Source organism: Blennius ocellaris (genome assembly GCF_963422515.1).
Source record: "Blennius ocellaris genome assembly, chromosome: 8".
NCBI lineage: Eukaryota > Metazoa > Chordata > Actinopteri > Blenniiformes > Blenniidae > Blennius > Blennius ocellaris.
In genome coordinates, this window is record NC_137657.1 from 19991486 (window position 1) to 20018007 (window position 26522).

General features: G+C 43.5%; 1 protein-coding gene across 1 annotated transcript in view; it reads right to left on the reverse strand.

Annotated features, from left to right (window-relative positions):
* Positions 1–3228: 3228 nt before the first annotated feature.
* The window catches only part of hivep3b (HIVEP zinc finger 3b), a 39581-nt gene continuing 16287 nt past the window's right edge, over positions 3229–26522 (reverse strand). Inside the window, exons 2-9 of the mRNA XM_080500297.1 lie at positions 15361–17710; positions 13821–14104; positions 11624–13645; positions 11176–11321; positions 7180–7355; positions 6901–7002; positions 5037–5698; positions 3229–4902 (exon numbers count right to left, since the gene is read on the reverse strand). Coding sequence (XP_080356423.1) covers positions 4246–4902; positions 5037–5698; positions 6901–7002; positions 7180–7355; positions 11176–11321; positions 11624–13645; positions 13821–14104; positions 15361–17353 — 6042 coding nt within the window. The 5' untranslated portion in view covers positions 17354–17710 and the 3' untranslated portion in view covers positions 3229–4245. The remainder of the gene's footprint in view (positions 4903–5036; positions 5699–6900; positions 7003–7179; positions 7356–11175; positions 11322–11623; positions 13646–13820; positions 14105–15360; positions 17711–26522) is intronic.

The window sequence follows — 26522 nt, forward strand, 5'->3', positions numbered from 1 at the left end:
CTTGGTTCCTCTTTAGTTTGTACTGACTTGAATCTTTAAATATTTTTTTAAGAATAAAAATGTATCCACAGAAATATTATGAAATATTGTCTTTAGCATTAATCAGTGTTCTACCTAAACATCTTTATTATTTCTATACCACAATCACCTTATGCTCGTCTGTTTAACAGTGAATGAAGTAATGATTTGCATCATTCCTACTGTCATCAGTGTGTCTTTATATATATCTGAAACGGAGGTCATGCTCGCTTCTTACATTTGACTAAATGAAACCTCCATTCATGATGAATGTTGGTGACTAACCTACTGATAAGGCCACTCTCGGCTGTCACCCACCGACATGATGACGCAGCAGGTTCAGTCATGCAAGATGCAGATTGTCAAAATCTAACTTTCACACATATAAAAACTATAAATACCAGTTTGGATGAGGTAGCAGGCGCCCTGCTGATAACAGATGATAGGATTTCTGAAATGAAAGGAAATAAGTGAATGAGAAAATGCGTGTTAAACTGTCACTGTGATTTATTTATTAATTTTTTTTACCCAGTGGAAATGTGTGGATGTGGAGCAGGTAATTGTTTGTCAGAAGAAAACAGACTGACAGATGGATGTGTAACTACTTAACAGAAATAGCTGTCTGTTTACCAAAAGAGTAACTCAAACTTTCCGTGAAACCCGACACGTGAACCTACAGGACAAACGGTCGTACGTTTCCTCTTTGCGGAATGCCGAGAAGATACCTTTGATGAGAAAAGGAGTGGGGAAGAAGTGAAACGAACAAGCTTTAAAAACACAATGAGTACAAGTGTAACGACACACAGGAATTTAAATGTTTAAATGATTGTTTTATGGAGTGAACAGGTGTTCACCCGCACCCCCAATGGACTGCAAAGTACTGAGAATCTAAACGTGTAAATCCCTTCACCCATTTCTGATTTGATAAAACAGTGGGAATACACGCCGACTCCCACCTGTCACTTCCCAACACCCCGGTTGAATGAAACTCTCTCATTATCACGTTCTCAATTTTGACAACGTCAGAGCAGGCATCTGCTGTACGGCCACTCGCTTATACCACCTTCTCGTCTCATTAACAGAGGTAGTTACACCATAATTTGTAGAAAATAACTGTCATCATCATCTCATTCAATTCCTCAATGATTAAATCCCATTTGGTGAAGATTGCTCAGTTATTGTTCAGTTAAGATATTCCAGGGTATATATACAGTCAAGGAACCTTTTCAGTTTCCTTGATTCTTTAATCATCTGGTTTTTATAAAATTTGCATCCCAGTCACATGTAACGAGAAACACAATGTGATCTAATAACATACAAAAAAATGCAGGTACTCACCAACATGCATAGGTTGTGTTTATACATAAGAATGATTTAGTACAGTGCCGAGTGGTGTCCATGGATTTACTTTTACTACCTCAACCAGAGATCTGTCGTGGCCCTGTACATAATGAGCCAGACTTTTTTTTTTTTGGGGGGGGGGGTTACTGGATAATATTATACTCTTACATAAAGATGTGTGGATTGTTTGACATGTGATGTGTTCTACACACACTCTTACATGTCTCTGTGGATTTTTCACATTCTTGTGCAAGAGGTTATAAGTTCATCCCCCCAGGAACACAGATGTGCCCCCCACGGCTCAACAACAAAGGGATCATCATTATCCCTCAACTGAAAAACAATAGTATATGGCAGCGATGGGACAGAAGTAGGTAATAAAGTTTCAGTATCTTTTTATACCACATCACACCCCAGTCTCTTTATAGGTTTCAGTCCTGGAAGTTATTTACCAGCAAAGCAGCCTCCTGGAGGCTCTGAAGTGGAGTTAAAAAGAAAAAAAGAAAAAGAAAAAAACCCCACTGCTCATCCTGAACTGTTGACCGCAGGTATCAGGCCCTGGAAGAGGAAGAGGAAGAGGACAAGGAAGAGGAAGAGGAGTCTTTCACTGCAAGAGGACATTTAAAAAAAAAAAAAATGAGAGCACTTGTATGTTGTCATGTTTTGGAACATGTTTCATTGGCTTTTTGTCAACAAAAAGTGCATGTAATGCTTGAGTAACCTTTACACAATCTGTGCCATGTTGTGCCATTATATATAGTTTTCAGGGGACCAGTGAGAGTGAATCTGAAACACTAAGATAGGACTGGGAGTGACATGGTTTATGTGAATATTGTTTTATGCGTTGATACAGTTTTACATACCTTGACATACACCGAGGGTAGGTCTGTGATAAAGTACAGCGCGCCCAGCATGTGAGATATGACTACGCACATTTCCGAAGCTTCTTGCAGTGATAACTGTGTTTGTAATCGTTATAAAATCTGAAAATTTCTGGAAATCAGTAAAGGAATAATCTCACAGATGACCCATATAACAAAACATTTACAATATGTAATTTGAGTTCATGTTGATTCAGAGGTGATTGCGTGAGATTATTTTGTAAGGTCTGCGTCACCTATTGACCCCAATTAAAACTAAAGCCAAGAAAACTATGATGCAGAGTGGATCCGGAACTGAATGACACGGGGAAAATATTTACCTCATCTTGGTGCCATCTAGTGTTGAATCTCAAATCTTACAGTTTCCTCAGTCTGCAAGAAGAACATTTTGAGTCTTGAGCTTTGTTTTGGGCTCGTGTGTGTTTATAGTCCCTTCATCATCCCCTAATCAGTTAAAAGATAAAAAAAATTTTTTTTTGATACACAGAACTGGGGTTTAAAAAGTTTAACATTTTCAAATAAAAAAAAAAAACAAAAACAAAGAATTCTGAACATGGAGATGGCTGAAGCTATAGTTTAGAACAGTGAGCAAACAATTGATGCACGTTGCATTGCCAGAGAACATGATCACACATTCTACAAGAGCAACACAGAGTAGCTCAAACAGCCATAAAAGTACAATCAGGTTAAGCTCAATACAGGATGCAGCTTTTACTTTCAGTTTAATTTTGTTACTTTTTTCATTCTAAACAAATCTGAAAATTATTCTTAAATTTGTACACGTGGTCACTCAATTTGCTGTTTATTGAATTTTCCCCCCCTTGAGCTAGCACATAGATGCTAACCCTGTTCAGGCTGGTCTGTGTGGTGCGTCATCATTTCAACAGGGTGAATACAAGTAAGCTGTCAAAAGTTTTTTAATGTGTGCCAAATCCTGTACATTTGGAAAAGCAACGTGAAAACAGTTGTTTATTTTCTTTCTCCATGCGATTAGCCTCAAAACTCTTGACCTGCTATAATGTTGATGGAAATAATTGCTATTCAAACTCTTACAAGAAAGGCACAACCTCAACAGTCTGCATATAGTTGTTTTTTTTTTTATTATTATTTCTTCAATGACTAGAAATTTTGCTGTGTGAAATCTGCAGGGCACTTTGATCATATGATCAGTAAAACTCAGCCTCCTCTCATCTTTGTCACCAGTTCAAGTTATAAGAACATCATGAAAAAGACATATACATGTAACAAAAAGACTTTTGTTTTGCAAAAACAAACAAAAAAACAAAAACAAACAACCAACAGCCTTAGAACAATTATCATTGTCGTCACACAACAATAAATAAGGAGCGCTCTTCCCTGTACAAACATACATTCTAATCTAAAATCGTTTGTAAGAAAAATAGAACTTCAGTGCATTTCTTTTGATGAGCGTCTGCTGCTCCTTCAGTATCTGAATAATGTGACTCACCCGGTAATAAAGCAATGGCCTTTTCCAAAGGAAACAATCAAAACACCAAACGTGAACCCTCTCGAAGAACACATAAAAGCAGATATAAAATTTCACAGCCATTTCTTTGTGTATTTGTACATCTTAAAACACAAACCTGGACAGAAAAGGCACAAGTAACTACATTTTGAGTAATACTGGACAAACAAAAATGGAATTATTTTTGATGAAAGATTTTGGTCATTTACAAATTTATTTAAATTCTTTTTACATTTCTTTTTAACAGACATTAACATTACCAGTATCAATATAGATACAGGAGGGATATATTCATATAGATATTTATATATATTTAATTTATATAGATTTACATAAACATCATTTTCACAAAGGAAAAAAGTGCATTTTTATAACAACCTGAATATTGCCAAAGAACAAACATTTAAGTTAACAATGGTATTGAAAACTGTATAAAAAACAAAGCAATAAAAAAAAGACTAGTGTAGCAACCAATAAAGCAAAATGAGATGCAAAGTGCATCAGAAGGTGAAGACACTGTTAAGTGCTCTGGTCTGTTCTGGCTGAGTCTCCTTGAGCTCCTTCCTCCAACACGTCACTGGCCAGCGGCGGCTCCTCCCTCTCCGGCTCTTCTTCGGGGACACGTGAGGCTACGGGGGCTGCTTGGCTGAGAGGTGCTCTTGAACAACTGTCTCTTGGGCAGTGTTCGGTGGTCTCAGTGGCAGGCCGGCGGGCGCGGACGGAGCTGTGCGAGCTGCCATATTGCTTCGAGTCTGTGGTCTCCAACCCCGGTTTGGAAAATGTTTGTGCTGTACTATGACCATGCCACCCTGACTGGCTGGTTCCTGCTGCCCGGTGCTCTGACCAGTGGCCTCCAGGAGTCCTAAGCCCTTGAGTCCTGGGGGTCCCGCCCCAGTACGATTCAAACCTGCCCAGTGAAGGCCCCTCCAGAGGGGGAGATGTCGGGGATGAAGGGGTGGTAGGGTGGGACCTTGGTCTGGCCTGTACCATTTGGATTCCTCCAATAGGGATCATCAGATAAGGGACCTTTGCTTGTTGGGAGTGCATGGGTAAGTGGCTGAAGATGTTATCTGCCGTTTGGTGGCCAGGATATCCCTCACTGGGCGAAAGACGAAAAGTAGATGGAAAGAGGCTGGTCTCTGAAGGTGGCCCCTCGCCTGATGTCCCACATTTTTCCTGTAGAGGGAGCAAGGACCTTGTTAATGGCAGTTACTGCTGCAGAGCATTGTACATAATTTTCCACTGCAGAAAAAAAACGAGTCAAATTGCTTAATGTAAATTAATCAATCACTTCGTAAACTATGACTCACCAGTTTCATGTGACCACCCTTTGTGCCGGGGCTCTCCCAGGGAAAGTATCCAGGAATCCTGGGTTGCAACCCCAGGGGAGAGGCGGAGGTCCAAGCTTGCGATGACCGGTAGTAGCTCGGTGAAACTGGACGAACGGGAGAAAGGGGTCTGATGGGAGATTGTCCTCTTTCAGGGGAGGGTGAGATGTGTCGGCTGGGTGAGGACAGCTCAGTTCTGGGGGAGAGGCTGTGGATGGGCGAGGACAGCTCCAGGCGCGGGGAGAGGCTACGGCTGGGGGAACAGCTCTCACTGCTGGGGGAGAAAGCTCTCGGAGATGCCTTCCAGCCTCGCCGGGAGAACAGCGCCCTCCTGCTCCCCGGCGAGGATGCACGCCGGCTGGGCCAGACTCCTCGTGGGGACGGCTCCTGACTGGGACTGGGTCCTGGCGCCTCAGGGTCTGACGTGCCCCGCTTGGAGCGTCTGCTACAGCTGGATAGCCCACCTGTTGACAGGTGGGTGTCTGATGAACAGGAGGACGGTGGATCTTCATGACATGGGGATTCCTCTTCCTCATCATCGTCATCATCATCATCATCGTTGTCGTCATCGTCAGAGTCGTCCACATCAGAGAACTGGTGTTCTTCCTGCTCCTCCGAGCCACAGACACGATCCTCACTTCCAACTGTTTGATGAAGAAAAAAAACAGGGTTAAACATTAAATAACATCCCTTTAGCTTCATATGATGAAGGTTGGCAGGAAAAGCTTTTAAAGTGGAAAAACATTTGAAGACAAATACAAAAATACTACTGAATGGAACAAGGGTGTGACTTTTGACCTCATCGTGTGCTTTTCACACCCAATTCAGATCTGGCAGCATTACTCTATTTACATTTTTAATCACACGTATTTTATGTGTCTGGTCTGTTAGTGAAGTAGCATATCAGAGGGTGGGGATGTATTCTCTTACCTTTGGCAATAAAAAGTTAGTTAACAACCCTAACCCCCAAATGTGATCCTTGTCCTCCATTTGTCCTCCACACACCTCCAATGGTGTGTGGATGTGTGTGTGTGAATGGATGAATGTGATCAACCATGTAAAGCGCTCTGGGGCTGCTCACACAGCTGAACACAGCTCACACAGCTATATACTGTAAGTCCATTTACCATTTCACTGTCAAACTGAAGCATCTGGCTTGAACGTAGAAAATCAAGTAAAAAAAAACAAACCCTCACCCTCAAATAAAAAAATCCCACAATGACAAAAAGCACAAAGGTTCAGGACAGTGTACTGTGTCTTTCTCATATAACTCACCCACCATGCATCAAATCCATGTTATAATTAGACTTCAAATAAAAAGGCTGGAATTCATTTGAATAGCAGCGTGTCTCTATTCACAAACTATTTCAGCAGCCTTGTAAAGGTGTGTAAATGAAAAGACTGTTTAAATGGAGCGTCCTTAGTCATGATGACTGAAGTCCACCAACAAGAAAGAGATGGTGAAGGCAGAGACAGGACTGGGAGGACAGGGAGCAGACAGTGAGGTCGGTGGATTTAAGAAGGGACAGATATGCGTGCATGTGTGTGTGAGACAATATGCATTGTTATATGCTAGTAACGCATCTATAAGAGACAGGTATTGTAGACGTGACAGTCTAGCCACATCAAGACAGAAGCTGCAGTCTTCATTTATTTATCTCAAGCTTTTTCATATTTCTTATGCAAGGCCAGAGGGAGGAGAATAGAACATGGTGTTGCATAAGCTGTCAGTGTTGAGCAGCTACTATTCTTCAAAGGCAGAGGTTCATCCAGCTGTGTACCAATATTTCTCCACAGTGGAAGTTAGATGAATATGTGAAATGCCGCACCATCCCCCCTGAAGTACCTGTTTCCTCGCTCTCTGGCTCGTCCAGTGATGACTCAGAGACTCCCATGGCTTGGCATTTTTTCCCATGTGCCTTTGACTTCATGTGTTTTGTAAGGTTTCCTAGGAAAGAACAAGAAAAGCCCATGAAAATTTCCCCCAACTTCCATATGGAAAGGAAAATAAGGACATCCATGCGGAAGGGGTACAATGCTATCATTAGGTAGGAAGCAGACTTTGCATTATTTATCAGACAGAACCATTACAATTCATATTAAGAGCTGGAAATGTCTCATTTACCTTTGGTTTTGAAGGCAAAGTTGCAGTGTTTGCAGACGTATGGACGGACATCTGTGTGTGTTCTGATGTGCTTTTTCAGCATGCTTGGCTTCTTGCAGCGGATACCACATTCTCCACAAATGTACTTTCCCCGGCCGCGGCCTCTCACATAAATGTACTCCTCGTTGGACTTAAACCTGCAACAAAGAACAGAAAGAAAAAAACAGACAGAGAACTTTAGTGCCACAAAATTATAATATCAATATATGCCACTATCTCAGGATAGTGGCACATATACGATAGATAGTGCCATCTTTATTTACAATTATAATTCTAGAGAGAATTTGTTTCAGCAGTTTTTATCCGTTTATGTCAATCGCAGCTTTGAACCTGAAATATTGAGATTTGGGGCAAATTGAGAAAGGCAAACAAACTGGCAAAACCTTTGTTTTGAGGTTTTTCTTTGTGACCAAAAAAAACACAGCCACCATCTTTTTACCCCTTGAAGCAAAGACAAGAACCTATGGAAGCCATAAAACTTGCACGAAATGCCTAGTTTGTCTGTTCTACACTATGGTAGAGTTACATGGAGCTCAGTGGAAAAGGACCTATCCCTTGTTAAGATGGGTCATGATAAAAGTGTCCAACAGTTGTAGAAAACATTTATTTATAGTTGTTTTTCTGGCCGTCTGATCAATATAAATTCAATATTCACTCTGGGCTTAGCTTTGGGCTCTGTTAGCTCCTTAAAGTATATTTGTCTTTTCAAGCTCATGAATGCGGCTTTAAATTCACCATATTGTATTCAGTTGACCCGTGCAAATGTCTGCTGATTCGGGGCAGAGAGGGTTACTGCTGACAGTTGTGTGGTCATTCTCAGTGGTTTCCTCTCTGCCAGCATTGAGAAATATTACACAGTCATTTAGTCGATTGCCCCGATGATAATATTGTTGTAAGCATTTCCAGTACAAATGTACACACACACACACACACACACACACACACACACACACACACACACACACACACACACACACACACACACACACACACACACACACACACACACACACACACACACACACACACACACACACACACACACACACACACACACACACACACACACACACACACACACACAAAGTGGGAAAACAAGGGTTTCTTTATGAATGTGGGTTGGGGAAGCCCCACCAAAACCTCATTCCCTCCCTGGGAACACAAAGAATACCGTCTATTCTGCTACGATGGGATGTCCCTGCCAACAACAGCAATGGCTAAAGAGAGGGAAGGGAAGCCTGGCCACGGCCAACAGCCTTAAATAGATGCTACATATACAAATGAAGCAACACATTTGGGCTTCGTCTATAAAAATGTTGTTTGTGCACTATCTTCATGTTTACCCAAGTACTATTTGCAGACACAGTGGACCGCAAACGTTTTCTATCTGAATGAATTGTCCTCTATGAAAATCCTCTTCTCTGAATACCCACGAAGGCATGCACAATCCATTCAGAATTGTAAATATCCAATATGTGCCAACTGTGTTTAATTACAGGATGTGCACCACATCTATAAGAAGCAGACTGTGAATGCTGCCTGTTGTATAACAGAGCCAGCTATAGCAAATCCTAACAAATTATTACACAACTGTACAACAGTCTCAACAGTGACATTGTACTGTATTTATTCAAGAGCTGCCCAATAAACACCGTGTATTTCTTGCCACCGCTAAAAATATCCAACCACATCTCAGAAGGAACACAAGGCAGAAGTCGCACTTCACTTATCACACATTAAATCAGCACCACATCTCTCAACAGATTCAAACTAACAAGCTTGTTTTGTAGCTTTAGGATCACGGCGCTATATTGGGGGAGAAAATATGTCTCCCAAACAGAGTGTTGTTGAATGATGATTCCAAGACTTTTAAAACAGTAAAAGCAACACAAGATACTGAAAGACAGTAGGTAAACCCTTTTGTCAAAGAGAATTCTGACTAAGCTATTATTTGCCAGTATATTTTGTGAATAAATTACTCAAATGTGTCCAATAGTGTGTTTAAAGTGTCATAACAAGTCTGCAATGTTCACACAGCGTATGCTGTGGAAATCAATCTGCATGTCCTCACACGATCCAGAGGGACACGGTTCAGCTTATGCTCACTAAGAGGGATTAAAGCTGACGTTTAATGGACTTTAACGGCCACCAAGTAGGAGATGCTGTTGTTACCTAATTGCTGAGACATGTGTTACCGAGGTGAAAGTGTCTTCTGCAGCCATGTGGTACTAATAAACACCAAGGGCTCCTGGACTGCTATAAGGGATCTTGGAAACTGGGCGATGAAGAAATCCAGCAAATCATAACAGCATAAAGAAAAACCTCCCTCCCCCCCCAAAAAAAAAAAAATGATACGAGTGGCTCACAGTCATAATTTCAAAGATCTTTCAAAAGAGAGACAGAGATAATGAGTCCTAACAAAGTCAGGGTGCAAAGCATTCTCTGCTGTTCAATACTGAGTGGCTGTGCTTATTTGCATGCATGGGGAAAATACAGAAGGACATCAAGGGATGGAAATACGCAGCGAGAGGATGCAGACAAGGTTGGGAGGGAAGAAAAAGAAAATAATACATCAGCAAGTAAAACTGGAGGATCTGCCAGGGAGAAAACAGGAGGCATGAGCAGTGGGAAGAGGGTGGCACCATACATAGACAAGAGAAAGAAGGAGGGAAGCTGTCGGCTGTTTATGGATGAAACTGTACTTTGTAAATATGTATAATGTGTGGCTGCAAATGATAAAGGGTGGTCATTAATGTCTTATCTACTGCTAAGCAGACAACTTCACCACAGTGACTTTGTGTGCACATCAGAAAACAAATCCAGTATTTTTATGTCTGTACTTGCACACGTGCACAGATAAAGCCCTTAAAATCTTCTTTAACTCAAGAGATATTTTTATGTAAAATGTAAAATATTTACATTTCGCAGCACTGTTCAGAAATTCCTGTGTACCTGGCCTTTTTTGCAATTTAGGCAATAAATCCCAGCTTGGATAAAATTAATGTAGAAATTGTATATACAAATCAACTAAACTAATAATAACAAACACAATACTCCTAATTATCATAATCTGGCTGATGCAATACAGTTTACATAACCATTATAGGTTCTACATCTTTACAGCAGCAGAGGTAATTAACCAGCGAGCGTAGTAAAGAAGATCCTGGAAGTGATGACGTGGCTTCAACAGGACTGTGATCTTCCTATAAATTAGTCTGTTTGGGTTACATAAAGAGACAGAAGGATCTGAACCATATTCCTGACCTCTGTTCAAGTTCTTTCAAAAACACAGAATGACCAATGCTGCTTTAAAGGGTGGTCACACAAATACTGATTTCTTTACACAGTACAGTTTTGTGGATGTTGCTTCACAGTGAACAGATCTCCAAGGAAGGGGAAAGGTTTTAGCTTTAAACAGAAAAGCTGGGAAACAAAAGATGATGCAATGACAGTATTTATTGAAAGCAATACTATGTGAAGGTGACGACAAACACAAGCACAACAGTCATGGCTGTTATTCTGACTGCATGCAGATTGTTTTATACTTTGCCTCTGTGTTGTCTCTCTAACTTTTTGTAACCATCAAAACACATTAAAGAGCAGCTTGCAAAGTGAAGTTAGAAACAACCTTCTCCCCTTCACTTACACACATACACACATCTTTCCCCATTAACACTTCTAAAACACAGACATTCATGCCAGCAGTGAGAGGGGAAAAACAACCCCAAAAAATAAAACTTGGCTACAGGTACAAATGAAGTCCCCGTTGGATCCACGGCCTCCCATCTGTTACTGCAATTCTCCGTGCGCTCTTGTCAGCGCTCCATAGTTGCCGTTTTTGCTGATGACAAGCATTGGTTTGTGACAGAAGAACTTGTGTAACGAGGCACTGGCATAATTCACAACTACCGAGTTTAAATAAGTGTGTTGTAGCAGCCTCACTCTTGCAGTTCTTACCCTCCTTCAAAAATGCGAACGCGAGAGGGTTCGCTGTGTTTGGAGGTGGATGGGCCCGGCTCCTCTCTCTTCTCCTTCTTTTCCTCCTTTTTATGATGCCGCTGATCCTTCACTTCAGTGAGGGAGCTGGGTGAGGTGGCATGTACCTACACTCAAGATATGGAGAGAAAAACTTAATCAAAAACTTATAATACAATACTCTGTTTGATTCTTCTTTAATTCTGCAGATTTAGCATTGCATTGTTGTAAACATTTCTAAAAGACAACTGAGCTGCATAAAATAGTGGATGTGTTTCAAGAGAAAAGTCTATGCAGCCAAGAGCTATTGCAGCAAGGTTGATCATGAAGTAGTATTTATTAATAAAACCTGACAATATTAACAGAAGTTTAAGAAAGTGGTTTTGATTTAGCTCTTTATCAAATCAGAGTATATTGTGTTTATGTTTACCTCTGATACACGTGGGATCCTGCTACTTCCAGGGACCAGTTTACTCTTGGCTGATGTTTGAGCCGTGGCCATGGTGTATGTCTCAGAGCTGTGCTTCTGTTTCGAGCATAGTAGAGACAAGGCCACTTTAGTACTGATGCCTGGCAAGTTGGGGTTGTGAGAGCTGATGCTCCAGGTAGAGTAAACGGAGTTGCGAGGGTCTCTCTGTGCAGACGGGTTGGGTTTGACATACTTCAGGTAGCACCAGTTAACTGTGGTGGAAGTGTGCAGGCTGGGGTATGAAGGGGTGCTCGGTCTCTCAACTGCCTCCTCCACAATTGGCACCGCTTCCTTTTTTTGACTCGTCTCAGATGATTCTTTATGCTCCTCATTTACATCTTTAATGTTTTTCCATGGCATTTGGTCCTCCACTTCCACAGTTGTGACTTCTACATCATCCGTTTGTTTCTTCGCTCTTTCTTCCAGCTTCTCTCTGGCAGCTTTACCTTCCTCTTCTTGGCTTACTTTTATCTCCACATCCTCCACCTCCTCCTTCTCCTCACCAGCCTTATATTGTTCTCCCTCCTCTTCCTCTTTTACCCTTTTCTGGTGACGTTGGGCTTCTGTGCTAAGCTCAAGACTGGCTGCAGGTGACAGCATGCGCTTACTTCCTCCAGCCCCCAGTGGACCATACCCCTCTTCAGAGCACGAGGCAAGATCTCTGGGCAGAGAAAGTGGTAGGAGACTCTTGATGTCTGTGGAAGGGACCTTCAAATAGGTTCTCTGCAGCTTGTCCCTCTCCACTTGGCTCACAATGACCATAGTCTTGCAGGATGTTGGCTCTTGTGAGCGAGTGGAAGTTAAAATCTGTGACAAGGTGGTGTACATAGCACTGGCATATGTAGGTAAATGAGTGTGTAGGCGCACTGGCACCATCAGGGACACAACTGGTGTAAGCTGTGCAAGACATGTGGCAATGACAGGCCGTGGGTGCTGGTAGGAGATTGTTACAAGAGACTGATGAGTCAGGGCCGAAGACAATGAAGAGAAAGATCTGCTTTCTGCAGTGGGAGGGGAGGGGAAATTTGTAGTAAGTCTTGGGGAAACGGGCAGGTACACAGCTTGACTAGCTCTGGTTCTCGAAGAGAACTGTAAAGGAACTAGAGAGGAAAGTTGGGGGAGTGGTAATCCAAACCTTTCTGTCACATGAATTTGAGCTGGGTGCATCTGTATAGGTGGAGAGCCTTGTGAATGTAAGAAAGCTCTGTGGAGGACTTGTGTTGACACTACTTCAGGTATGGTTGTGGTGACCGGGAGCAGCTGGGTGAGAGATCCTGTGGGGAATACTTGCTGGCCTCTGGGTTGCAGAGGGAACACATCCTGAGAGTGAGGCAAGATTTGTGGCTGTAGCAGCTGCAAGGCCTTTGCTGTGGTTTCCAAGCAATACTGGGGCGTTACATCAGGGGAGCAGGGAGGAGGGGGAGGATGGCTGGAATGAGAGGGACCAGGCTTTGGACTATCTGCTCTGGACAGCTGACTCATACTGCCCGCAACATCCTGTTCAGGTTCCCCTAAAGTGGGATGTTTCACCAGGAGGCACTTTCTCCTTTCTTTCCAGGAGGAATGTTGAGGAGACAAGGATCCATAATCAAAAGACTTACTTCTGGTCTCTGAGATTTGTTCAGTTTGTTGTGGACTTGCTGGGGTTTGTTCTGAGGCCGAGCGCCTCATTTCCTTGTGGATTTGGTGATGTTGGTGAGAAGCAGACGGAACCATCAGCATCTGGGAACTTTGGCTACTGGAGGCCCTGGTGGCCAGCTCTGGCCGCATTGGATCCTCAAAAGAAACCGAGACACTCGAGATGTTGCTTTCTTGACTGGGGCTGCGAGGCAGAGACATCGATTCAAAGCTTGACTCCCCAGAGGACTGAGTAACTTCTGCCAGGCGGAGTCTCTTCTTCTTTGGTGGCAGCTTCTCTGCAGGGAGTTGGGCCAGAGTCTGGCTACGCTGAGGCCACTGGAACTCCTCCACTCTCTCTGCCTCCTACCACAAATGAAACAGTTTATTAATTTAGCATCTTGTGTAAGATAAAGAGACAATGAAAGCTCACTTACTGAAATATTTAAGTTATACAAACAGAGAGCCCCCACTCTCAAAAAAAAAAAAGCACTAGAGTACAAAAATAGAAAGCCAAATGGTCTTTTAAATAATCATGTACCTTGGATAAGGATGCCGTCACTGGGGGTGACACAGATGGCATATCAGCGTCAGGCTCCACAGTAACAAGGATCTCTGGCACTTGGATGTTTGGCTGGCGGATGAGGCGAGATGTAGACGGTGATGGTTTTGGCTGGGGTTGCTGTGTTTGCCGACTTTCTCCGAGGTCTGACTCTTGACTTTCCATAGATATGCTCTCCTGTTTCTCAAAAGAGCTAGTATGTTGGATGACAGACACACCTTTCCTCTCCTGCTGTTGATTTGGCTCAGTCTGTGAAGAAACACCTAACAAACAGCACAAAAAAAAAGGAATCAGCTCACATTATACATATAAAACTTCCTCAATCAGTCGTCTATTGATTTCGGCCTCTCATATGAGTAATATTGTAATAAGTGTTCTTGTTTCAAAAGAGTGATACATATTGCTGTGTAAATATTCGCTTTTCTTGTTTTTATATATATTATACATCAGTGGTGGGCTGTCAGGGCCTTCAACGTGTTCTCTACAGGCCGAAGAAAAAGCTGTGAATCACAGACTGATTATTGATTGTATTTTGTCCATAAATACTTATTAAATAATTCCAAATGGTCTGTCCACTTCTTCTCATAGCTTCTCCCTACGCTGCTTCCAGACACGTACTTCCATATTAAAGCTTTTAACCGATCATATTTTAGCCATCCCCTGTTGCCAACATAAAGAAACCTGCTTTAGGCCTTCAGATTCAATTCTACAGGCCTCTGCAGTGTAAAACTAGTTTCGGTCATGCTACTGCTTCGACCAATCAGATTTTGATATTGGCGACACAGGGTCTTCTCAAAGGCCTGGCATGACATCAGTGTATTCAAGCCCTCTGATTGGATTGTCTGCGAGTTCACTCTCCAACTCTAGCTGACGGCATCTGTAGCGAACTGCACGAACAAAAATATAGTTGTGTTTATTTTATAGTGGTTTTGTCAACTGACAATGACTAAAGGGGAAAATAAAGACACTTGGTTGCAGATTTATTGTCAAAACAATTCTGAAGATGGACTTTTCCAATAAGTCATTGAACACACCGCAGCACTCCGAGCGCATGAAGCAATTTACTAGTGCTCACTACAAACTCCATGGCAGGATTCAGGATTATATTATTTGCCATTATATTATTTTCAAGACCACGAAAAGCTGACGTTTGTCACCCTCCTCGAGTTTGTCACCCGACCCCCAGACATTTTGGGAAAAGCAGCGGCTATTTTATGCAGCTGCAGCAAAATGTAAGATGTGAACTTGGATTTTTTTCATTAGTAAAGGTATTTATTCTGGCTACACAAGTATTTTTGTGATACAAAGGCTTTTTATAATGCATTTCTGCATGGTAACGTGGTTTTTGTAGCCATAAAAAAGTGAGAGGTGGATTGACTCAAGCCAGCTCTTGTGAAGGCCTGGGTCTGTAATGCACGGCCCACTAGATATGTATATATATATATATATACATATATATATATAACAAGAAAAGTTACATACACATGCAGCATGAAAGTACAGTGATATATAAACAAACCTGAAAGGGTCTGGCTGTGCTCTTGCCTGCTTGTTGTCACTGGACTGAAGCTTGCAAAGCTGCCTGATGTAGCCACAGATCCAGGACTGGGAGGATCTTCCTCCAGGCTTTCTTCTTTCCTTCGCTTCCTCACAGCCATCGCTAGTGCTCGAAATTTATAGTGCATCATCAGGGGACGATCTTCCCGGGTGGTTTTACTTGCATCGCCACTGTCTTGTTCCTGTCCTCGGCAGATGCTTCTGTGGGCTTCCTGGCCTTCAGTGTTTTCAAAGTGGGCCCCACATGTTCCACATTCAAATATACTGGGAATCACATGCATTTGTTGTTGAACGGGCTGCCTGGCTCGTTCAGTGTGCGTGGCTGAAGAGGAGGCTAGACTGGTGTCTTCTAACATCTCAGTTCCCAAAGGAACTTCTATTGCAGGCTGGCGCCTGAGCATACGCTGGGCATGGCCAACTCTCATCTCTGCCACCACTGCTTGCTGCTCATCAAATGACTGGCAGAGGCGGAAACCTCTATGAGACATAGTACCTGGGGCAAGGGGTTCTTCTTGGCTGGTAGACGATGGCATAGAATGACTTCTGAGAAGAGGCACTGTGGGCAGCTCCTGTGTACTTTGAGGATCTACCTCAGGACTCTGAAGCTGCCACAAACTACTGGGGCCTGCAGGTTCTCCTTTGGGATCAAATGTGTAGGGATCCTTAGGGGTTGCGAATTTGGGCAACTCCATGCTGCTTTTCCTGGAGAGGGACGAGCGTCGAGGCTTAACACTGTCAATTTCACTGGTGTCTACTACTGCTTCGTTGATAGTGATGAGCTTGGTAATGTGTTCAATGACTTGAGTTTTGGGTACAGCAAAAGGAATGCTCTTATCCTCTGTTCCTGAGGAGGAGGAATGTGAAGAATGAGGCTGTTGTTGGTGCGGACTGCGCTGCTGCCCTCCCAGCCTTCCATATTTTCCGAGAATAATTTCTGCGTAGGTTTTGGCACTGGAACTGGGGGGGCTAACTTGAGACAGGTCAGTGCTGCCTGATCCAGAGAAGTAGCCAGACTCTGTGCTCCCCTTACTACCAGGGCCTAGAGAAGAAGAAGATGAGGTGGAAAGGGAGGAAGGTGGGTCATCAGGAGAAGCCATGGGGCCACGCTTTCTTTCACTAAGTCTCAGTGCCAGTCTTTGCTTGACAGCCTGGGAGTCGTCTGGCCTCTGGCTGTCCTCTGACCCTCCCAGCCGCTCCTTCCCTCCTTTTCTCTGTTGGAGAAGCATTTCCTTAGAGGAGGATTTTCTGTGTTGGCCAGTCTCCTCTTCAGACTCGGTGCTTTCCCCCTCTGTGTGTTCCTCAGGATCTTCCCCAACAACACTGGACTCTGGTCCACTCAAACTGGGCTCATCACGACTGGAGGCCAGGCCTGCTTTGATACGATGAGCATGAGACTTGCGGTGCTTATACAGGTTGCTCTTGGTCTTGAAAGAAAAGCCACAAGGGGCACAGGGGTAGGGTCTTTCTCCGGTGTGGGAACGTATATGTTTCTGAAGAACGCTTGGCTTGGCACATGGACGGCCACAGAAAGTGCACACATATTTTCCTGGTTTTTGTGGTTTCTTTTCACCCTTTCTAGGTGAGCTCACCACTTCTTGGCTCTCTTGGCTGGATTGAGATGGGACCCCATGACCCTCACCCTGGGTGCAGGAAGTAGAGGGGAGAGGTGAAGTTGATTGCGAGGGCATAGAGAAAAAGCTGCCTCCCGAGGGACCCTGGGTGTCTGAGTGCTGCCATGCTACTGCTTGCTGCTGCTGCAACCGAAGCAGAAGGTCAGTGCGTCTGGGTTGGCGATTTTGTAAGCGCCCCAAGGCTCTGTGTATGGGCCGAGGATTTGGAGGCTGCTGGGGCTGCTGAGGTGGACAAGATCCCAATGAAGATTCAGCTGTCACATGCTGCTGCTCTTGCCTTCCTGAGCGATCCCCGTCAGCCGAATGGCTGGGCTCAGCCTCCATAGAGTGGGGAGGAGGCCTCACAGACGTGTAACGAAGGGCTCTTGGAGCCTCATTGGTCTAACCGCATGGCAGCGGAGAGGTCAGAGGAAGAGGAACATTGACAGACTGAGTTGCAAATCAAAATGAGTGACCTTTTTCAGTTTGGGCCAAAAGTTATTCAACAGGACCAAATGAGGCATCATTAAAAAGTGTCCTGGAGCTGTATGGATACAGGTAAACATGGGCCATCTCTGTGTACAAAGCTGTTCTGCTCCAGTCGGGCCTCAGCCATTCTAGCAGCCCTCCCAAGGTCTTCTCTGCATTTCTTTGCTCCTTGCTGCTTGTTGAGAGTGTAAGTCGTTCAGCTTCAGAATTAGTCTAGAGGAAAGAAAAGAGAAGCATTTAGTCACACATTTGGAAACATTCCTTTTACCAGATATTTACGGTAAAGAAAATGGCTATCAAAAAGCACTATTACAAAAGACAAATAGATAACTAGTTTGTAGTTGTTTGTTTTTAACAAAACCACCTTAACGAATAGTGGCAAAGATAAAGCAAAAGAAGAGGCCATAGATCATTAATACATACTTAATTCATAAACTGATGTGGACCTTGTAAAGATGACTGAAGCTCTCTGACAAACTAATGGTGTCCCAAAGCCAAGAGAGTTATGTTGGTAGGAGTGAGCCAAAAGTCATTTGCAGCTTATTATCAAACTCTCTGTGAAAAATTGCCTCCACATATCACATTATGGCAAATAGAGATATATTCCTTGGTGTTATATTAAGTGGAGTGCCACGTAATTGCTTCAACAACAACTGATTGTTGTGATTTGTCCTGATTTGAACTTTTCATGAGATAACAGACAGTACCTTTTGGAGTGCATTGGCACTGTTATTCTAACTATATATGAACATGTCAGATTACAATGTTTTATTATTGTAACATTTTCTAATCCATAATTTAAAAAAAGGTCTTCCGGTATGATAACCACATACTGTGCAAACACCAACAAATCACCTTAGAATGTGGATAAAATTTTAAACTTTTTCAAACTGAGACTTGCTCTCTAAACAGACATATTGGAATGATACATGACTGATGACTGGCCAACTCTGCAGGAGTCTGAGCGGCTCAGCGCCAACCTGCAGCATCTACAGTCCAAGCCCAAATAGAGGAGCCCACAGTGTCAGGGCAAGGAGTCAAAACAAATGTTGGAAATATAGCTTATGCATATCTGATCTGGAATTAAAGCTAAAAACAGTAAATCGAGGAGGCTTTTTTTGGTGGATCCAAGTAATTGACAGTAGCTGGGTTTCAGCCTACACTCCTCATGCTGTACTGCCACCAGGGTGCAGTATTTATGAGGAGCTGAGGCGGGAGATCCACAGATGTAGCCTTATACAGAATTTAGCAAAGCATCCATTTGTACCTTCATCAAGGTGGATAAATCCCAATAGTTCTCTCTTTTGCAATACCAGAAAATCTCAGTTTATGAGCAGCTGAGTTCACAAAGTCTCAGAGACACAGCTATGGTGAAGTGTCATCCTTTATCAAGATGAATGTTGTGTAATATTCCCCACTTACTACAAATCTTACTCTCTGTCTCATCTCAAGAAATGGGATTCTTGTTACGCAGCCAATGAAAAAACATTCTGGGAATAAATGGAGCCAATCAAAGCACTCGTCCTAAGCGGCTATGCCCAACTGCTGACAGGTCCGACACTGGCTCATCCAGAGGACCGTTCACCACGTAATGCATCAATATTAATAGTCAAAGATAAGTGTCCACCGAGGAAGGACTCCTTTGTTGTTCAATTCCACAGCTGTAGACGACGCAGAGAGCATACATCTGCTCTGAGGGTTTGCATTGCAAATGCAAAAAATGAACCAAAGAAGATGAATGAATGTCCAAATGTCAGGAATTTTTTCATAAATACTATTAGAGACATGTTTATGAGGTAGGAATAAAAAAGGTGATATGAAGTGGGGGAAATAGAAAAGACTGAATCAGTCATTTAATGGCGGAGTAAACAGATCCGGCAGAAAACTGTAGCTTGAGGTGCCAGGGGTGGCAGTGTGGTAATAATTTTTTTTTTTTTTTTTTTTAATGAGATCTTCCGTTAAGCTCTCCATATGTCTAAAAAACAACAATACAGCACAGTTGGCCTTCATTAGAGGCCGTTTACAGAGGAAGGAAAACGGAGACAATCACTCTTCTCCTTGGAAACTACTTGATGGAGTCTCGGCTTCGTCTCCACGTTTCCCCACATCTGCTAACAGCCGATCATCTGTCCAGTATGTTTCTCTAAGCAGTCTAGTGCTTTGATTACAGCAGATTTCCAGGAAAACACTGCAATTACGCAGCATAACAAACTGAAACTTCACAACTGAAATGTGCGTGTACATTCTATTTCCTATCTGCTGTTTGGACAGAGAACTTTCCTTTCTCTAGTTTTCTAAAGCTGTTGAGCCAGAAACAAATATGGGTTTTCAGGGCAACATGTAGAAAAGTTAAAGTGAGAAGGAATGAAGCCAAACAAAGAGCTTTACACAGGGTCTGATTTGTTAAGAATTCAGAAGAATGTATCCTATGACCAATGTAGTAATTACTGACAAAATCAAACATTAAATGTAAAGAAGACCATTTAAAATGTATAATTACACCCGCCTGACCGCCTCTTTAAGTAAAAGCCTTTAACAAGCACACAACTAATACTGCTTTTTATTGCTTACAGAGCCTGACAACCAACAAAATCTTTGAATATTACATTTCTTTACACCATCAATTTTAGTTTTGTGTAATATATATATATATAAAATCCATGATCATAATATACTGTTATAATAATCAAAGTACCATCATCTATATCATCTACTCAAAGTAGATGATGGCCAAGATGAGCTACTGATCTCGGCATGAGAATGTGACTTAAGCGACATTGAGCATGGCGTGACTGTTGGTGCCACACAGGTTGGTCTGATGATTTTATAAAAGTGTTGATCTTATGGCATTATCAAACACAACCAACCATCTACAGGGTTTACCAAGAATTCTCTGAAAAACAGAACATATCCAATGGAGCACAGCTCTGAGGACCAAAACTACTTGTTGATGGCAGAGTTCACAGGAGACTGGTCAGACTTGTTTGTGATAAAAGGAAAGGAACAGTAACTGGCATGTTAAAACTCTGGTAAGCAGAAGACCATCTCTGACCATTGAAAACATCCCAGCCTGCATGAGTATTGTTGCTGACCTTGGTCCTCCCTTTATGACCAGTGTATCTTCCAACTTTTCAGCAAGATACCACGTCAAAACCTCCAATATTCTCAAACTGCTTTTTTTTTTTCTTCCCCAACATGACAATAGGTTTAAAGTACTCCAATTTCCTCCAGTCAGCAGATCTCAATGCAATAGAGCTCCTTTGGGATATGAAGGACTGGGACTTTTGCATTATGGATACGCAGCAATTGCATGATCCAATCATGTCGATATGAGGAATGTTTCCAGCACCTTGTTGAATCTTTGCCACAAATCAGTCCTAAAGGCAAACGAGTCAAATCTCGCTCAAGCAAGGTGTATGTAATAAAGTAGCCATTGAGTGTTTAGCAACACGGGGGGGCAGAGCCGAAATACCCCTTCAGCAAATCGTACCTTGATGAGTATAAAATGGGACAATTTACCCACTCACCTCAAGGAGGAATACAAAGATGACAACAAGAACAGCTGATTGATGAAATGAGTTGAGAAAAAGAAGTGGTGCAAATGATAAGAGTGTAAAAGGATGAGCAGCAGAGGGCTGGAAGATGGGTAAGAAAAAAAAATGTGGGTCTGGATGAGTTGCAGGATGATGCTGTGCATAGAAATTAGAATGACTGAGCAGGAGGGAGCCACAAAGGGCAAGACAAATTGTGTACCTTAACCCCTCCTGTAATAAATGTCTTTATTCGTGTAGTTGGTTATCAGAGTGCAGGTTTAATGATCTCAACCGTAGCTGTTGATGCAGCCCTTTAACAGGGCAATTAGAAGGTTTTAAGCTTGGGAACAGCACTGCGTACATTATTCATGGCAGTCTAGACTGCCAGGTCTGAGTGGGGAAACACACACCGTCAGGGGTTTGCCAGGAAGATGAGGGAAAGGAATGCCAGAGTCCAGCCGACATTCAAGCAAAATACAGACACGCACACACACACACACGCACATGACCTAAAGCCAACAGCACACACACAATGCAAAGCTCTGCTCTCCCCAGACGAAAACTCCCGATATGCAGCCGCCTCAAATACACTGACAGATTTGACCAGCCTGTCAGCGGCGGTGCCCTGGAGTGACCTACAATGGTGTTCCTCAGCCGATATCCCTGCAGTACGGCAAGGGGTTTCCCTTGAAACAGATCTGTTCCCTTTAAAAAAAACAAAAAAAAAACAACTAAACATCACCACCTCTTGTAAAATCCCCCGGATTATTTAAATTAGTCCAATCTTACTGATGACAGTGAAGCGAAGGCGTTCACTATTTTTAGAGCAGAGGTATGAGGAAAAAGCCACAGTTGCAGCAGCTATATGTAGCACTGTATTGTTTTGTTTGTTTTGTGGCACCAAATCGAGACCACAACACAGACATAAGTGTGGCAGGCATTGGGTTCAAATCAATCCATTTTTCGTCTCTTCTGCAACGTTGCTATACAATTCAGTCTCACTCAATTCAGCGATTTGTTGTGTGGACTAGTTTCTGATGTCTGCGCCTGAAATGTGATTAACGACGGGTCCACAGAGACGAGAGAAGACAGAATGAGTGAGGAACGTCTGCCAAATGTGTGTACATGCAAAAGGGGCTTTGTCAGCAAAAACGGGCACTGATGCAGGTTCCCGAGGGAGCCCTGACGCATGGCAGAACTCACACATCTTCTCACACACACACACACACACACACCCACGTGCTATCACGCGCCGACCCCTACCATCAGCTCTGCTCTGTCTAATGGGTCCAGCACTCCTCACTGTAAATCCCACAAAAACAAACATTAAAAACTCCCTGGATTCAATAAGCAGCACTGGAGATTTGCTCCAATGTCATAGTAAATAGTTCTTTCTCGTTCATAGGAGGACAGCGGTGGGCAGAGTGTGTGCTAATTTTCCTCATCAATACTCAGATGTGATGAAGGATAAAAATATGGGCTAAAAATTAAATAATCTTGTGCCTTGAGAACAGATAAACCCCTCTTAAGTGCCTTAAAAAAAAGCTGTCACCCCAAACACACACACATGCACACCTCCCTCTCTCCCTCTCCCTCTCTCATTTTTTTTCTTCCTGGCGGCAGCCTGGTGCAGGTTCCCATGGAAACCAACCTACTCTGAGCAACGGCAGATGGAGAAGGAGCTGGAGGTCTAAATTTATCTCCCAGCATCCTCTCCGACTACAGACGCACACTGGCAGCAGGAAGTGAGGAGTGGAGTTGCTTGGCCTCTGCATGCGTTGACAAGCTGGTAAGACCCTTAACATCCAACTCCCTCGTTCGAGTGGCAGCGGGCTGAAGTTAGAGCGCTCCAGCGACTGGAAGAGCTTGAAATCTCGACGGGGCAGTTTAACATTTCACACTGCACAGGAGCCTCTGCAGCATTCCCAAAATGTACATTAAATGGAAAATTAAATCACAGTCCTCGTCGTGCCGCCACCACCACCACAGAAACGGAGGTGTCAATCAAGCTTCGGCTGGAAATCCTCGACAGCAACAAACCCAACTCATCACAGAAGTGTAGAGAGGAACGAGTTTCTTTGATTGTAACTATGAGGAGAAAGCGAGAGATGAGAGAACCAGACGCCAGGAAGAGCAGGAAACCTCAGAGACTCACACTCACTCGGGGACACCACTGCTGTCAGTAAGGAGGACGCCGTCTGACAAAACACCACATACCAGAGTCCTCGCTCATTCCCTCACGTCTCAGTGTGGGTCGCTTTGGGATCTCGGTACCTCTGAGGCAGGAGGGATTTCACGGGCTTTGATAAGACTGGCAGTTCACAACTGTCGCAGTGTTCATTTTGATTAAACACAAGCCGGTGAACTGCAGGTCAATACTGGTCTTTAAATCAAACACGCCAGAGCGACGCTGGGTAATGCACACCTCCACGGCAGGAGAGGACTGCACTCGGGAGTTTTAATAAAATCCCTGGCAGCAGAAAAATCTGATGCTTCTCATGTCAGAATCAACTGTTTGAAAAAGAAACTGACCACAACTCAAAGTCATTTGCACATTAGCAGATTTTCCATTATGGTATTTGCGGCTCGGCATTTCCTTGAATGGAAATCCTCCTTTTCTGAGGCACTTAGTTTGACAGATTTAATTGTAGCTCAGAATTTGCCTGAAAACCGCTTACCTCTAACGAAGGGAGTTTCTTACTTCTTCGTCCGTTCAATCGTCCAATAAAGAAAAGAAAAAAAAACCACAAACAAAAATATCAGGTAATATCAAAAGAGAATCAAGCTCTCTTCTTGTACAGATACGCAATAACTGTTATCTATACAGCGCTCCAAGCAAAACAAAAAGTCTGACTTCCCATCTCTGTGTCATGATATGGACACGTGACACCTGTTGGCAATACCTACCATCTCAGGTGCATCAGTCAAAACCTGTTAAAACGAGTTTTCACAGATGAGATAAACTCTTAAAACTCAGTCACACTCCTCTGATATTCCTAGATTATATGGTAATTACATATTTAAGTGTACAAGAAGTACTACACACTATACAAAACACCACAGCTGCAATATCTAAATATCTCATTTGCCTTTCCCTGACAGCTTAAGTTTTATTGATGAGGAGAAGACATGAGAGGAATGACTGAGGAGAGAGAGTGAGATGGATTAAAGTGAGAGGTGAAGACAGATGGAGGAAAATGAAGAGTCGGACTGGTGCAGAGAAAGAGAGCGAGACGCAGACAGAGTTTAGATTACCTGACAGAGCAGTCTGGTCTTCCCCCTCGGAGACGCTTCACAGGCACTGTGAGACAAGCAGGGAGAGCCAGAGAGTGAGAGCGGATATGACTGTTTGAGTGGGTGTGTTGCAGAGAGAGAGAGAGAGGGAGGGAGAGAGGGAGGGAGGGAGGGAGAGAAAAGAGAAAGAGAAGCTGGGGTGAGGCAAAAATGGAGTGATGGTGAAAAGGGGGAGAGGGAGACACTCGATTATTTCGACTGTACAAATGCCTGTGACTCCAGCAGCATCTCTGAGACCGCAGTGAAATTATTAATGGTTTTATTGCCAAAGTAACCAAAGTGCAGGATGAGGCGGGTCTGTGAAGCCAAAATCATACACATTCAGGACGGAATGGGCTGCTGCTGCTTTAGCTCAAACTCATCTGGCAGCCGTGGCACAGTGCCGACAGGCAGGATTACAAACAGGTCCTACGTGGGGTTTCCCCCCCCCTGCAACACAGAATCCTGGACGCGAGTCCTCGCACTTATCGCCTCCTTATCAACAAGGTTTTTCTTATTGTAGCGACACATCGGCCTGCTTTGTATGCGAGAAACCCCATGAGTTTTGGGGACACCACGTCTTGTTTACGCAAATCTTGTAGATGCAGCCACAGTGACACCGTGCTGCATCTGTAAATGAATTCCACAGTGGCATCCATTCAAGCAAGCCCCCGCATTACGCAGACCCCGGGATGGGCCTATCAGCAGTACAACATGAGGGGGGGGGGGGGGGAGAGAGAGAGAGAGAGAGAGAGAAAGAGAAAGAGAGAGAGAATTGAGAATGAACGGAGGCCCTGCTGTTCCATAGAGCTTTGCTTCACTGGCAGAGCACAGGAAGTGTGAGTCACACACTCTAAAATAAACACACTCGCACAGCGACGAGCCGGCACACAGAAAGAGAGGATGGCTGGGCTACTGATCAGAAGGCAGGCAGAGGGAAGATGGATCCATACAGGCCAGCAACACGTGGTAGGATGGTGGGACTCGCAGCAGCCAGATGACGACATGGGCCAAAAGGAAAAGCGGATTGTCTCCTCCTCCAATTGCTTACTATATTTGTTTTGTTTTGTTTTCCTTCTTCAACCTTTGAAACATCAATTTGAATGTTTATTCAAACGTCGCATTTTTGATCGCTTGATTCATTGCATGCACTGTTCCCGTTTGGTCCACGTGTCGTGTTCTTTCCCCTCTGCTTTGGTTTCCTCTCTTATTTTATTGGGTTCCAGTCAATGGGCATGTTGTTGGGGACTTGTGCGATTACCACGGGCTCAGTTGGGCCGGTGGGTGACCGCAGCAAGGGACTGTGCTGGCCTGATGCTCGGCGACTCTCACAGGCTGCTGGCCGAAGCGCTGCATTGTGTCGGCCTCAATGTGCTCATTGTCAGCCTTTACTGCACACACACCTTCTATACTGTACTTCCCTGTGAGGGACCTTCACCCATCCGTCATCTCTTTGTCCTCTGTTCCTCAGACTGAGGGTTTCTGACGGGAAAGTGTCGGAGGGGAGGGCAGAGGCCCGGGAACAAAACTGCCACTGTGGGGATGATTGACAGGAAAGTTGTTCTCCATAGACGTAACAATTAACGAGGCCAGCGACTGAGCAGCAGATGCACAGGCTGGTGAGAAGCTCAAGAGAAAGCTGCGATGTGTTCAGTTCAGCAGCCCTGGAAGCATCTGCAAATGAGATTATCGCTTAAAAACTGTTAAAGCAACCATTGTGACGGCATGAACGAAAGCTTTCATCATGCTGTAATAAATAGCAACCATATGCTGCTCAATGGTTCAAAGCGTGTCAGACTAACAGTATGCAAATCTGTTCTCTTATACATTAAATGGAAACAAGGGTTCCCCTGTGATGCAGTCCCATTGGGCAATTTCACACATAACACACACACACACACAAAATTAATATAATGTCAACATAAGTAACACCTGAAACACAAACGTCACGCTTCATGTGAAGGTTTGTGCATTTCGGGAGCAGTTGCAGACTATATTTTAGACCAAATGAGTGGTTTGTGCATTTACAGACAACCATACAGATGATATATTTTGGGACTTTCACCCCATAAACTGCAGACTCATGCAGTAAAGTGGACAAATATGGGAGTATTCAGAATAGGTTATTTCTGTTTTAGGAGTAAATTATTTCAGGCGTGTGGTCATCCTGTAAACTCCCCCTGCCCCCCCGCCCATATGACTGTGGTATTGTGATAGAA